General features: G+C 38.8%; 1 protein-coding gene across 3 annotated transcripts in view; it reads left to right on the forward strand.

Annotated features, from left to right (window-relative positions):
* Positions 1 to 14019, forward strand: part of IQGAP2 (IQ motif containing GTPase activating protein 2) — a 283046-nt gene that overhangs the window by 181691 nt on the left and 87336 nt on the right. For 2 of the 3 annotated variants that reach the window (XM_047729600.1, XM_047729599.1), the window contains exon 13: positions 10338 to 10501. In XM_047729600.1, coding sequence (XP_047585556.1) covers positions 10338 to 10501 — 164 coding nt within the window. Of the gene's footprint in view, positions 1 to 7472; positions 7540 to 10337; positions 10502 to 14019 lie in introns of those variants that run through there. The other variant, XM_047729601.1, reaches the window with a different exon arrangement.

Raw genomic sequence — 14019 nt, forward strand, 5'->3', positions numbered from 1 at the left:
CCAGCACCATCATCTTTGGCTTTGTCTGAGCTGTTCGATTCATCGGCAACATTTGGATTAAGATGGCCGATGGCACTGACCTCCCCTCCATCCTCCAGCTTTGACCTGTTTTTCTAACTTGTCCTAAGTTTGCTCAAAGAGTAGGCAGATACTTCTCTCACGCTTGGGCTCTTCCAGTGTGTTTTGGTGAGGTCTCAGGTATGGTCTTTGAAGGCAGAATCTAACTTTGGGCTAGTAAAATCACTCTTGAAATAAAACATATGACTTTGTTACTTGATTGCACTTGCATAACTTTCTTTGCTTTCTTGACTGTTTCCTGTGAGCCCTGTGCCCAACACCACGGCAGGGCTGGTGTTGGTGGTGGTGGTGGTGTTAAACACCTAAGTCCCTAATAGGTAACAGGTGTTCAGATGTGCTGCCCTGACCTCCAGTTCACAGATGTACCACTGTTGTACTGATCCCTGGACAGTTTCTTCACTGTGTCCTTTTTAGGTTGTTTAAATCTCCAGTTCCTCTTCTCTGATCACACAGCTTGCTGCTGCCTCTGATTGTCTTGGACGAAGGCATCACAGGAATCCCTGCGATCAGATGCTTTACACACAGCCCCCTTAGCTCTTCTCTGGCACATTGACTTGGCAGCTGGTAGTTCTTGCCAGATGTTAGTCAAGAGGGAAGCACTAATTTGAGCAGATGTTCACTATTATCTGGTGTGGGGAGCCTGTTACAAGGCTCAGGCCCCCAGCCCCCTGCTCTCCTGCCCTGCTACTTGACCCCTAACTGCACACTCTTGAGTTGCCTGTACCAACCAGTGGTTCGGGTGCTGTGGCTAATGCAACTCAAGGGTAGGGCTCCTGTTTGGGTAAGCAAAACAAAGAATTGGTCCCATCTTGATTTTTTTACTTTTCCCTAGTTCTTTCAGGCAATATTCTGTCCAGGTCTGCTTTAGTGATTTCTATATGTTCTGCTAATACAACAGAGTTGTGTTAGTTCTCAGTGCTAAATGGTTGTATTTTATTTTTATTCTCCTGCCCACCCCCCCTTTAAGATTTATTTGAGAGAGCAAGACTGCAAGCGGGGGAAGGGTAGAGGGAGAGGGAGAATCTTATGCAGACTCCCCGCTGAGCATGGAGCCCCCCAGGGAGCTCAGTTTCACAACCCAGAGATCATGAGGAGCTGAAACCAAGAGTCAGACGCTTAACCAACCAAGCCACCCAGGTTCCCCTTGACTCTCCTTCTTAACGTTGATTAAAAAGCTGGGTGAAGGGGTGCCTGGGTGACTCAGTGGGTTAAAGCCTCTGCCTTCAGCTCAGGTCGTGATCTCGGGGTCCTGGGATTGAGCCCCGCATCGGGCTCTCTGCTCGGCAGGGAGCCTGCTTCCCTCTCTCTCTCTCTCTGCCTGCCTCTCTGTCTACTTGTGATCTCTCTCTGTCAAATAAATAAATAAAATCTTTAAAAAAAAAAAAAAAAGCTGGGTGAAGGATGCCATTTTGTCCCAGACTATCAAATAGAGCCCTTACTTTTTTTCAGGAAAAGCAAAGCAAGTAGTATTTGTATAATTTTTAAAAAAGAATTTTTTTGGTAGATGGACATTATTCCTAAGCAAAAATATCTTTGGATTGATAAAGGATTTATCTCTCTAAGCAGCTGTATTTCTGGTATTTTCCATGGGCTGTTATCACATGACCACTATCCTATTCCTTCTGATGATCATGTTATGAAGGGCAGTTATTTTAGAGACTTCCTTATCATATTTCCTTTCCAGAATTTGTAGAATTCAGTGCAGAGTATTTAATATCTCTGTGCTTTGGTTTGTTTAGTTATGTCAAAATGAGGTATTTCCAAAGTTCTTGACATATTGGGTTTGATATCCTATGTTTAGGTAATTTCTTTAAAAGCTAAGTGAAATAACACACCATTATGAACTGGCATGAATTGTACAATAGAGTAATTAAATCATATGAAAAAGCTAAGGATTTTTCATGGACATCTTGAAGGTTCATTACCCTTCCCACCCCACCCCTGCCACATACTTCAAGGTCTAATCTTGTGTCTGAATTGTGATGTGGATAAGGATATGCAACTAATGGGACATGATGAATGTGGAAGGAGTATTTAATGGAGAAGCTGCCAAATACATTTCCTCATATTTAGATGCTCCGTCAATTTCTTACTGAATTTCTTAGAGAATTTCCCCCATAGAACCATAGAGGAGCTTCATTTTAACTACGTAGTGTAGACAAGGTAGTTTTCTTTCTTTGAATTTTTACTTTTTTAATTTGGTAGGTACCCTTCTTTGTAGGTTACCTCATCTGGTGTCTCAAAATTGCAATCTGTAAGAGAATGCCGGCTCTTTCATTTGACTAAAACATTACAGTCTTGTATGATGGTTTTAAAAAGTGGGTCATGCCTCTGTATGCTGCCTACAAGAGACTCACTTTAGACCTAAAGACACCTGCACTTTTGAGGACATGGAAAACCATTTATCATGCTAGTGGACATCAAAATAAGGCTAGGGTTGCAATTCTTATATCAGACAAACTAGATTTTAAACCAAAACTGTAACAAGAGATGAAGAAGGGCACTGTGTCATAATAAAGGGGTCTATCCAGCAAGAAGATCTAATAATTATAAATATTTTTCCCCCAGCATGAGCACCCAGATATATAAGTCAATAACAAACATAAAGAAATGCATTGATAATGATACAATAATAGTATGGGGCTTTAACATCCCATTTATAGCAATGGACAGATTGTCTAAGCAGGGAAACAATGGCTTTGAGTGACACACTGGACCATATGGACTTAACAGATATATTCAGAATATTTAATCCTAAACCAGCAGAATACACCTTTTTTGAGTGCACATGGAACATTCTCCAGAACAGATCACATACTGGGTCACAAATCAGGCCTCAACAAATACAAAAAGATTGATACCATACCATGCTTATTTTCTGACCACAATGCTATGAAACTTAAAGTCGACCACAAGAAAAAATTTGAAAAGTCCACAGATACATAGAGGTTAAATAACCTCCTACTAAAGAATTAATGGATTTACCAAGAAATTAAAGAAGAATTAAAAAAAAATACACGGAAGAAATGAAAATGAAAACAAAACAGTCCAAAACTTTTGTGATGCAGCAAAAACGGTCTGAAGAGGGAAATAGATAGCAATACAGGCCTACCTCAAGAAGCAAGAAAAATCTCAGATACACAACCTAATCTGACACCTGAAGGACCTGGAAAAAGAAAAGCAAATAAAGCCTAAAACCAGCAGAAGAAGGGAAATAGTGAAGAGCAGGAGTAAATGATATAGAAACAAACAAAAAAACAGGACAGGTCAATGAAACTAGGAGCTAGTTCTTTGAAAGAATTAATAAAATTGATAACCGCCAAGCCAGACTTAACACAAAGAAAAGAAAAAGGACCCAAATAAATCATGAGAAAGGAGAGATCACAACCAACATCATAGAAATGCAATTACAAAAGAATATTATGAAAAATATTATGCCAACAAATTGGGCAATCTGGAAGAAATGGATAAGTTCCTAGAAACATCTAAACTACCAAAACTGAAACTAAGAGTAGAAAATTGGAACAAACCCATAACCAGCAAAGAAATTGAATCAGAATCAGTAATCCAAAAATCTCCCCAAAGGGGACCTAGCTGGCTCAGTTGGTTATACATTTGACTCTTGATTTCAACTCAGGTCATGATCTTGGGGTCCTGGGATTGAGCCCCTCCTTCGGTTCCACACTGGGCAAGGAGACTGCCTGGGATTCTCTCTCTCCCTTCCCAGCCCTCTGCCCTGCCCCACTTGCACACTGTCTCTCAAAATAAAAACAAAGACATGAAAAAACTCAAACAAAAGTCCAGGACCAGACGGCTTCCCACGGAAATGTTCTACCAAACATTTAAAGTGTTTATACAGGGCACCTGGGTGGCTCAGTGGGTTAAAGCCTCTGCTTTCAGCTCAGGTCATGATTCCAGGGTCCTGGGATCGAGCCCCGCATCGGGCTTTCTGCTCAGCAGGGAGCCTGCTTCCCTTCCTCTCTCTGCCTGCCTCTCTGCCTACTTGTGATCTCTGTCTGTCAAATAAATAAATTAATTAAATCTTTAAAAAAAGAGTTAATACGTATTTTTCTCAAACTGTTCCAAAAAAATAGAAATGGAAGGAAAATTTCCAAACTCTTCCTACAAAGCCTCATTATCTTGATTCCAAAACCAAAGACCCCACTAAAAAGGAGAGGTACAGACCAATATCCCTGATGCAAAACTTCTTAACAAAATACTAACAAACCAAACCCAACAGTACATAAAAATAATTATTCACCACAATCAAGTGGGATTTACTCCTGGGTTGCAGGGGTGACTCAGTATTCACAAATCAATCAACGGATACACCACCTTAATAAAAGAAAGGGTGAATACCATATGATCCTCTCAACAGATGCAGAAGAAGCATTTAACAATTACAGCGTCCTTTCTTGATTAAAATTCTTCACAGGATAGGGTTAAAGGGAATGTACCTCAATCATAAAAACCGCATGTGAAAGACCCACAGCTGATATCAGCCTCAATGGGGAAAAGTGAGTAAAGTCTCAGGATACAAAATCATTGTACAAAAATCTGTTAAATTTCTATACACCAATAATGAAGCAGCAGAAAGAGACATCAAGGAATCAATTCCTTTTAAAATTGCCCCTAAAACTATAAGATACCCAGAAGCAAATCTAATCAAAGAAATAAAAGATCTGTACTCTAAAAATTATAGAACAGTTATGAAAGAGATTGAAGATGACGCCAAAAACAGAAAAAAATTCCATGTTCATGGAGTAGAAGAACAAATACTGTTAAAATGTCTGTACTACTGAAAGCAGACTACACATTTAATGCAATTCTTATCAAAATACCATCAGCATTTTTCACAAATCTAACACAATCCTAAAATTTGTATGGAACCACAAAAGACCCCAAATAGCCAAGCAATCTTGAAAAAGAAAAGAAAATCTGGGAGCATCACATTTCTGGACTTCAAGTTTACAAAGCTGTAATCATCAAGATAGTATGGTACTGGCACAAAAACAGACACATTGATCAATGGAACAGAATAGAAAACCCAGATGTGGATCCAATGTGGTCAGCTAATCTTTAGCAAGGCAGGAAAGAATATCCAGTGGAATAAAGACAGTCTCTTCAACAAATGGTGTTGGGAAAATTGGACAGCAACATGCAGAAGAATGAAACTGGACCACTTTCTTACACCATACACAAAAATAAATTCAAAATGGAGGAAAAACCAAATTTGAGACAATTTGAGGCAGGTAGCCATCAAAATCCTGGAGGAGAACGTAGTCAACAACCTCTTTGACATCAGCCATAGCAACTTTTTACTAGATACGTCTCCAAAGGCAAGAGAAACAAAAGCAAAAATGAATTATTGGGACCTCATCAAGATAAAAAGCTTCTGCACAATGAAGGAAACAATCAACAAAACTAAAAGCCAATGTACGAAATGGGAAAAGATATTTGCAAATGACATGTCTGACAAAGGGTTAGTATACAAAATCTATAAAGAAGTTAAGAAACTCAACACCCAAAAAACAAAAAATCCAATCAAGAAATGGGCGGAAGACATGAATAGACATTTTTCCAAAGAAGACATACAAATGGCCAACAGACACATGAAAAGATGGTCATCCTCACTCATCATCAGGGAAATACAAATCAAAACTACAATGAGATACCACCTCACACCTGTCAGAATGGCTAAAATTAACACAGGAAACAATAAATGTTGGTGAGGATGCAGGGGAAGGGGACTGTTGGTGGGAATGCAAGCTGGTATAGCCACTCTGGAAAACAGTATGGAACTTTCTCAGAAATTTAAAAATCGAAATATCTTATGACCCAGCAATTACACTATTAGGTATTCATTCAAAGGATACAAAAATACTGATTCAAAGGGGCACATGCACCTTGATGTTTATAACAACATTATCAGCAATAGCCAAATAACAGAGCCCAAATGTCTATTGCCTGATGAATAAAGAGGATGTGATATATATGTATGTGTGTATACATATACATATAACATATAACATATATATGTTATATACATATAACATATATATGTTATATACATATAACATATATAACATACATATATAACATACATATACATATACATATAACAATGGAATATTACTCAGCCATCAGAAAAAATGAAGTCTTGCCTTTTGCCACCACCTGGAAGGAACTAGTGTGTGTTATGCTAGTGAAATAAGACAGAGAAAGACAGATTCCATATAATTTCACTCATATGTGGAATTTAAGAAACAAAGCAGATGAACATATGGAAAAGGGGTAAAGGAAAAGGAAAACAAACCATAAGAAACTGGGTTTTTTAGAAATTTTATTTTATTTTTTATTATTAACATATAATGTATTATTTGTTTCAGGGGTGCAGGTCTGTGACTCATCAGTCTTACACAATACATAGTGCTCACTACAACACATATCTTCCAATGTCCATCAACTGGCCACCCCATTCCTCCTACTGCTCTCTACTCCAGCAACTCTCAGTTCCATAAGAGACTTTTAAAAAATATTTTATTTACTCATTTGAGACAGATATACAGATAGATAGATAGGTATATAGATAGAGCAAGTGAGCGAGCAGGAGCAGTGGGGAGGGGCAGAGGGAGAAGCAGACTCTCTGCTGAGCAGGGAGCCTCACATGGGGCTGGATCTCAGGACCTGGAGATCATTACCTGAGCTGAAGGCAGATGCGTCACCGTCCCATCCTCCCAAGTGCCCCTCCATAAGAAACTCTTAATGATAGAGAACAAACTGGGGATTGATGGAGGGAGGTGGGGGCATGGATTAAATGTGTGATGGGCATTAAGGAGGGCACTTGTTATGATGAGCAGTGGGTGTTATATGGAAGGGATGAATCACTAAATTCTACTCCTGAAACCAGTATCACACTATATGGTTAACTGAAGTTTAAATAAAAACTTGAAGACTTAAAAAAAAAAATTAGTTGTAGAACAAATAGAGAGCTCCTTTCTGGATGTGTTGTTGATGTGGGAGACATCTTATGTAAGCAACAGACATTCTAATTCCTCTGTTCTACTTCTTGTACCTTGTGTTTTGATTTTGGTCACAGTAATTGAGTATCTTTTTTCTAAAAGCCATCTTTTATTTACTTTTTTTATGCAGATGGCTTAGCAAATTCCTAGGGATATAGTTAGTGCTTAATGAATGTTTAATAGTATTCTCAAAAATAAACCTCTTTTCCTCTCAAAAAACTAAAGAAGTGGGTCCTGGACTGAGGCTCAGCAGTGGGATTTTCCCTTTTCTTATAAACAGGAAGTGATGCAGATGTGCCCAGGAGGCTTCTGGGTAGGTCTTTCAGCCCCTATGAGGTCATTTACTATGACCTCAATGGCTTGTATTCTTAGAAACATAACAAACAAAAACTTAAACAAGTGATTTCAATCAAGTCAGCTGGAATGCACTCATTCCCAGGTGATCGGCCATTAGGAACATACATTCTCTTTCTCAGACATAATTTTGTTAAGATCACTTTTGGATGGGGTGTTTAAAAGTATTTAGAACAGTCTACCAAAGGGACTTGGTATCCAGAGAATGACATGAAGTAGTCTATGTTCTCTGGGTATAACTCCTACAAGATAAAATGATAATACCTTGTATGTGGGTAATACTTACTTTCCTGAGTTCTTCCAGTGTTTTTAAGATCGTGTAACTTTCATATTAGAGAACTGTTTCTGCTTTTTCTTTAAATACATCTAAATATTATAATCTGGAATAATTTCTGGGCATTTTAAATTGTCCCTTTCCTTCTACAGATAAATCTTTTCATTCTTAGCAAGGTGTGGGTCATCCATCCGGGAGATATTTAGCTAAATATTTAACTTAATTTGAGCATCAGGATAAAGATAGTTCTTAAAAATTACAGTACTTACTCTATTGTTAAGAGTGTTTCTGTGTTTGAAAAACAGCTAACAAAATGACAGTAAGTTTAGCTTTAAGAATGTTTATTTTGTAAACCCCTCTTGTTAATGTTTCATTTCTTTACTAGTTCTTATCTATCAGCACTAACCCGGGAGGCAAAAGCCCCCTGTGAGTGTGTATGTGTGTGTATGTGTGTGTGCATAGATAGGTGACCCTTGAACAATATGGGTTTGAATTGCACAGGCCCACTTAAATGTGGATTTTTTTTTATCAGCGCATTATTATAAGTGTATTTTGTCGTGTGATTTTCATTTCTCTAGCTTATTGTCAGAGTACAGTATGTAATAGGTAAAAACATACAAGATACTTGTTAGTTGGTTATGTTATCGGTAAGGCTTCTGGTCAGTAGTAAGCTACCACATTCATATATCATAAAATTGACCCATTTATCGTGTTTCTGTGGTGACTTTTATGTATCTAAGAAGCTGTACTACCATCACCACTATATAAATTCAGAACATCTTCATCACTCAAAATCGATCCTTGGTACCCATTAGCAGTCATTTCCCTTCCCCTCGCCTCTCATCCTCAGCATCCACTAGTCTGCTTTGTTTCTGTGGATTTTCCTCTTATGGACATTTTGTACGAGTAGAATAATGTAATGTGTGTCCTTTCATGTCTGTCTTCTTAGCATTATGTTTTCAGTGTTTCCATGTTGAATCAGATATCCATATACTTCATATCCTTTTCTAGGTTAGGTTATATGCCATTCTGTGGATAGACATTTTATTAATCAGTTCATTAGTTGATATGTAGGTTGTTTCCACTTTTTAGCTGTTAAAAGTATTTCTGTAAACATTGATATATAATTTTTATGTGAACATACAGTTTCAGTTCCCTTGAATGTATATGCCTAGGAGGAGACTTGCTGGATCAGATGGTAATTCTGTGTTTAATATTTTAAGGAACTGCCATTTCCTGTTCCTACCACCAACATATGAGAGTTCCAGTTTCACCACATCCTCACGACACTTGTTACTGCTTGTCTTTTCTGTTATAGCTGTCCTAATGGGTATGAAGTGCTATCCCATTGTGATTTGGATTTGCATTTTCCTAACAGCTAATGTTGAGTATCTTTTCATGTGATTATTAGCCATTTATGAATCTTCTTTCAAGAAGCGTGTGTTCAAGGTCTTCATTTTAAATTGAGTTTTTTTTTCAATGCCCAGTTTTAAGAATTTCTTATACTTGGTATACATGTATCTAAGGTATACGGGTCTTTGTCAGATACAGAGCTTCCAAGTATTTTCTCCCAATCTCTGTAGATTGTCTCCATCTTCTCTGGTGTACTTTGAAGCACAGAAGTTTCAATTTCTATAGCATCCCATGTATTTCTCTTTTTCTTTAGTTGTGTTTCTGGTGTCACAGCTAAACTTACTGCCTAACCCAGGCCACAAAGATTTACTACTATGTTTTCTTCTAAGTGTTATATAATTTAAACTTCTACAGTTAGGTCTGTGACCCACTGGGGGTTATTTTTTGTGTATGATGTGCTGTAGGGGGTCCAACTTCACTCTTAATGCATATGGATGTCCAGGTGTCCCATTTGTTATAAAGCCTCTGACCTACTGGGTTGTCTTGTCAAAAATCAATTGACCATAAGGGTAAGGGTTTATTTCTGAACTCTAAATTCTTTTCCATTGATCTGTACATCTGTCCTTAAATCACTGCCATGCAGTATTGATTAACTATAGCTTTTAGTAAGTTTTCAAAATGAGAACTCCAATTTTGTTGTTTTTCAACATTGCATTGGTTATTCTTGGCTCCTCGAATTTACATAGGAATTTTAGATTCAGCTTGCCAATTTCTGTTTGAAAGAAAAAGGTAGGGATTACACCAAATCTATAGATCAGTTTGAGGAGTGTTTCCATCTTAACAGTATTAACTCTTTCGATCCATGAACATGGGATGAGTTTTCAATTTATTTAGGTCATCTTTAATTTTTTTTTTACACGGGGCTTCATAGTTTTCAGTGAACATATCTCATTCTTCTTTCATTAAACTTATGTCTGTGTTTTCTTTAAGTAATTCGTGTGTTTGTGATCAGAACCTATTCCAAATGGAATTTTCTCCTCCTTTTCATTTTCAGATTGTACAATGTGAGTGTGGAGAAATACACTTGTTTTTCCTACATTGCTCTTGTATCCTGCAGCCATGGCATGCTTATTTATCAGCTCTTACAGTTTGTGTGGCGGGGGGGTCCCCATCCCCTTTCTAACTCCATCTTTGTCACAGGTGATTCTAGAGAACTTAAAATGGACTGTGACTTAAGAAAACTTTCCCCCCCCTAGGAATTGTAGCTGTGGGACACATCAATGAAGCTATTGACGAAGGGAATCCTTTGAAAACTTTAGACACTCTGCTGTTACCAACTGCTAAGATTAAAAATGTGGACCCAGACTACGCCCAGCACTACCAGGATGTTTTATATCACGCTAAATCACAGAAACTCATGGTGAGTTCCAGTAGGTTTGTTGCTTTTAAATTTATAGAGCGCCTTGTGGAGAGGGGCTGAGAGGGAAGATTTCCTATACTCATTTTCCCTAAAGCATATGAGCTGTTTGTCCCAGCAATTGCCTATGGATCAAAATGGAAATAATGGGGCTCTTTTTATCCTTGTGTCAAACACGAGCAAGAAGGTGGCCCCAGGGCTAATTACTCCTTCTACTTTAACTATAAACTCATTGGTGGTTCACTTCTTGTTCAGAGTCCAAGTCATTGCATATTTACTGAGCACATACTGTGTGCTTAGTTCCATGTGTGGCATCTGGTGGGGGCAGGAGGGGAATGATACAAGGAACATCTAACATTTGAAGTTCTGTGTCCTTATCCTTGAGACGGTTAGAAACTGAGGCAGTGGGCATTCTCGTATAGAATAGTTATGTAACTCTGAGAGAAGTATATGTCAAAACGGGTCCTGCACAGAGTGGTGCGGGGACAGTGGATTGTTGGGGGCGAGAGTCCTAAGAGGAGTGGTCATAGAGACAGAGCATGCTCCTGAAGGAGAAGGAGGAGCTGGCTTCTGGGGGCTGGAAAGCAGGAGGATGCAGGCTGGGAGCACAGGCCCAGGAGCGTGTGAGCATGCTTTGTTTTCTGCCTAGGAGGAGACTGACCTGGCTGCAGACCCCTTAAAGGGCAAAGGGTTTTTTCCACGATGCAGAGCTTATACTTACCATGGGAGGAATTCCATAGAACCTGCCCCCTCTTGGAAAGGTATCAAGAGGCGAAGTTTATGACCTCCTCCCTGAGAGTGGGAGTGATGCTCCCAGGGACCTACCCACTTGTAGCTTCCATGTCCCAAAGTGCAAACCAAATCCCAAAGGTGTGGATGTTTCCCCTGTATAGGTCTTCACAACCCAAAAACTGCCTCATCGGAAACAGGAAAAGCATCTTTGCCTAGAGCAAACATTTATTGAACACACGCTATTTGCCACGCATGATGTTAAGCGCCTATAGCATACCATCTCATAGAATCATTATAATCCATAACAGCCAGATGAAGGAAATATCTTTGTTATCATCTTACAGATAATGGAACTTAGACTATGTAATTTGTCCAAAGCTATCCAAAAGTAATTGGTTCTGCAACCATGCCCTGGTCTGTCCAATTAAGAAACATATATTGTTGTGCATTAAGGCAGTTGAGAGAGAATGTTTATTGAAGCATTGTAATAGCAAAAGACACAAAGCAACATAAATATCCATCAGGAGTGGACCAGTTAAGTAAATTGTAGTATATCCATACAGTGAAATACTCCATGGTCATTAAAAAGAATGAGTGAATCCATACTGGACAATCTCCAGTGTGTGTATATTAAGTAAAACAAAAACAAAAACAAAAACAAACACAAAAAAATTTTCCACATTCCACATGCCTCAAAATGGAACACACGCCAACTGACCAATTGTAAACATATGCTTGCATTTGCATAAAATATTTCTAGAAGGAAACACCTTCTGGAAGGTGAAATAGAAAGCTGGTGTAGATGAGAGGTGACTTTTTTTTTTTTAATATTTTATTTTTAAGTTACCTCCACACCCACTGTGGAACTCGAACTCACAACCTTGAGATCCAGTCACATGTTCTACTGACTAAGCCAGCCAGGTGGCCCAGGAGACTTCTTTCTTACTCTGTTGTGGTGCTGTTTGGATTTCATTTTTTTAGAGTGCATGTATTGCAGGCTAAATGTTTCTAAACTTAAAAAACAAAACAAAAAAACAGTGTAAACAACCCACAGAAGACTGTTCCCGCTGTAACTTAGTTTCTAGAATATGACCTACTGACCCAGGCAAAGTGTTCCCTCAAAGCAGCTAACCCTCAATGCAAGTTAGTAGAAATATTTTGTCATAATGTAGCCTTGAGCAGTATACGGAAGTGTTGCCGCTGGCAATGAAAATTGAGTGGTGAGGGAAGAAGAAATATTTTTCAGCATTTTAAATTTTGTACTATATACTACCTCTATAAAATATTTTTAATAAATAAAAATTCAAGTGCCTGTGTTTACATGTATGTGTATATATGTTATATGTGTGTGTGTGTATATATACATACAGATAACCCTACACACACACAAACACACACACACACATATTCTAGTCATCCCACACTACTGAACTGCCTTGTTATAGGTGAAGAAAAATATCCCCCAACGTGGGGACTTCTGAAATGTTAGACTTCTGACAGGGACTGCCTTACCCCCTGTGCTTTTAGGATGCCATCAGGTCAGTTGTCCTCATTTGACCTTCACAGCACCTGTGGGGGTGGGCACCTCTCACCTGATGTGAGGGAATGTGAATGTTAAATCGCAGGCTAGGAAATAGGATGATGAGACTGAAACTCAAGCCTTGGGTCCCCATGTCCCAGGGAGGGTGGATTGGGTCTCCACCTGCTGTTCCCACAGATGGGGCGTTACATGGCACAAGGCACACTTGTCAGCATTGAAAGATAAAATTATTTGCTTTGGAGATAGACGGTTACCATTCCAGGATTTGCTTTGTCACAAAATAACCAGAGATTTTAGTCAAATCCCTCACTCTTTGTGCTTCTGTTTCCACATGTGTCAGATGGGTGTAGTAGTGCCTATCTTATAGGATTATGGTAAGGGTCAAATGACCCTTTACACATCTATGACCCATACATAACATGTCTTTGTATGTTTATACATTTCTATTTCTGTATGTCAATGTATAGTTATGTATAATTGCATGAATTATGAATATATATGTGTGTTAGAGTGTTCAGCGTTTTGCTTGGAGCTTTACACCACAAGAAGTACTTAAATACTGTAGCAAATATTATTGGGGACCCTAACAGTTGCCCCACAGATAAGGGCTGAGTGATGACTGTGTCACAAGGTCCTTACTAGACGCACAGATTGTTCCATCCTCAAACCACAGTTGGGATCTTCTGGGTACAGAATAGAGATAGACCTGGGTTCCTCTCTGCCCAAAGCTACATGAGGTTTGGCCTTGAGGTAAGCTGGACTCCACACACCTTTCATAGGCAGGCTGTGGAAGACCCCTCCAGAATGCTCCAATCTAATGGCTTTAGGTCAAGATGAAATGTCATAGAACCTCACCAGAATACTCAGAAGCCTTTGCTGAGTGACCGTGCTTTGCCAGCTGTCTATCAGGCTTGCTTCCTAAGTCTAAGAGCAGTAGCTTTAGTAGTGGAAATAGAGCATTAGATATGAACCTAAGAATCTGGGTTCTAGCTCAGGCATTAAGCCACATTGGACCTGTAAAATTAGGAGCTTGAACTGTATTGGCAATAGCTAACACATTGAAAACATTAGTGTTACAAGCAGTGAATCTGATTTGGTTAAATGGCTATTTTTAAACACCATTTTCTTTCTTTGCCCATTAATTTTGAAGCTTGGTTTTCTCAGCTTGTTATTTCCTAGAAAAAAAGTCTGATTCTGGTTTTGGGGTTTTTTGTTTGTTTGGTTGGTTGGTTTTTTGTTTGTTTGTTTG

The sequence above is a fragment of the Lutra lutra genome, chromosome 5 (genome assembly GCF_902655055.1).
Source record: "Lutra lutra chromosome 5, mLutLut1.2, whole genome shotgun sequence".
Lineage (NCBI taxonomy): Eukaryota > Metazoa > Chordata > Mammalia > Carnivora > Mustelidae > Lutra > Lutra lutra.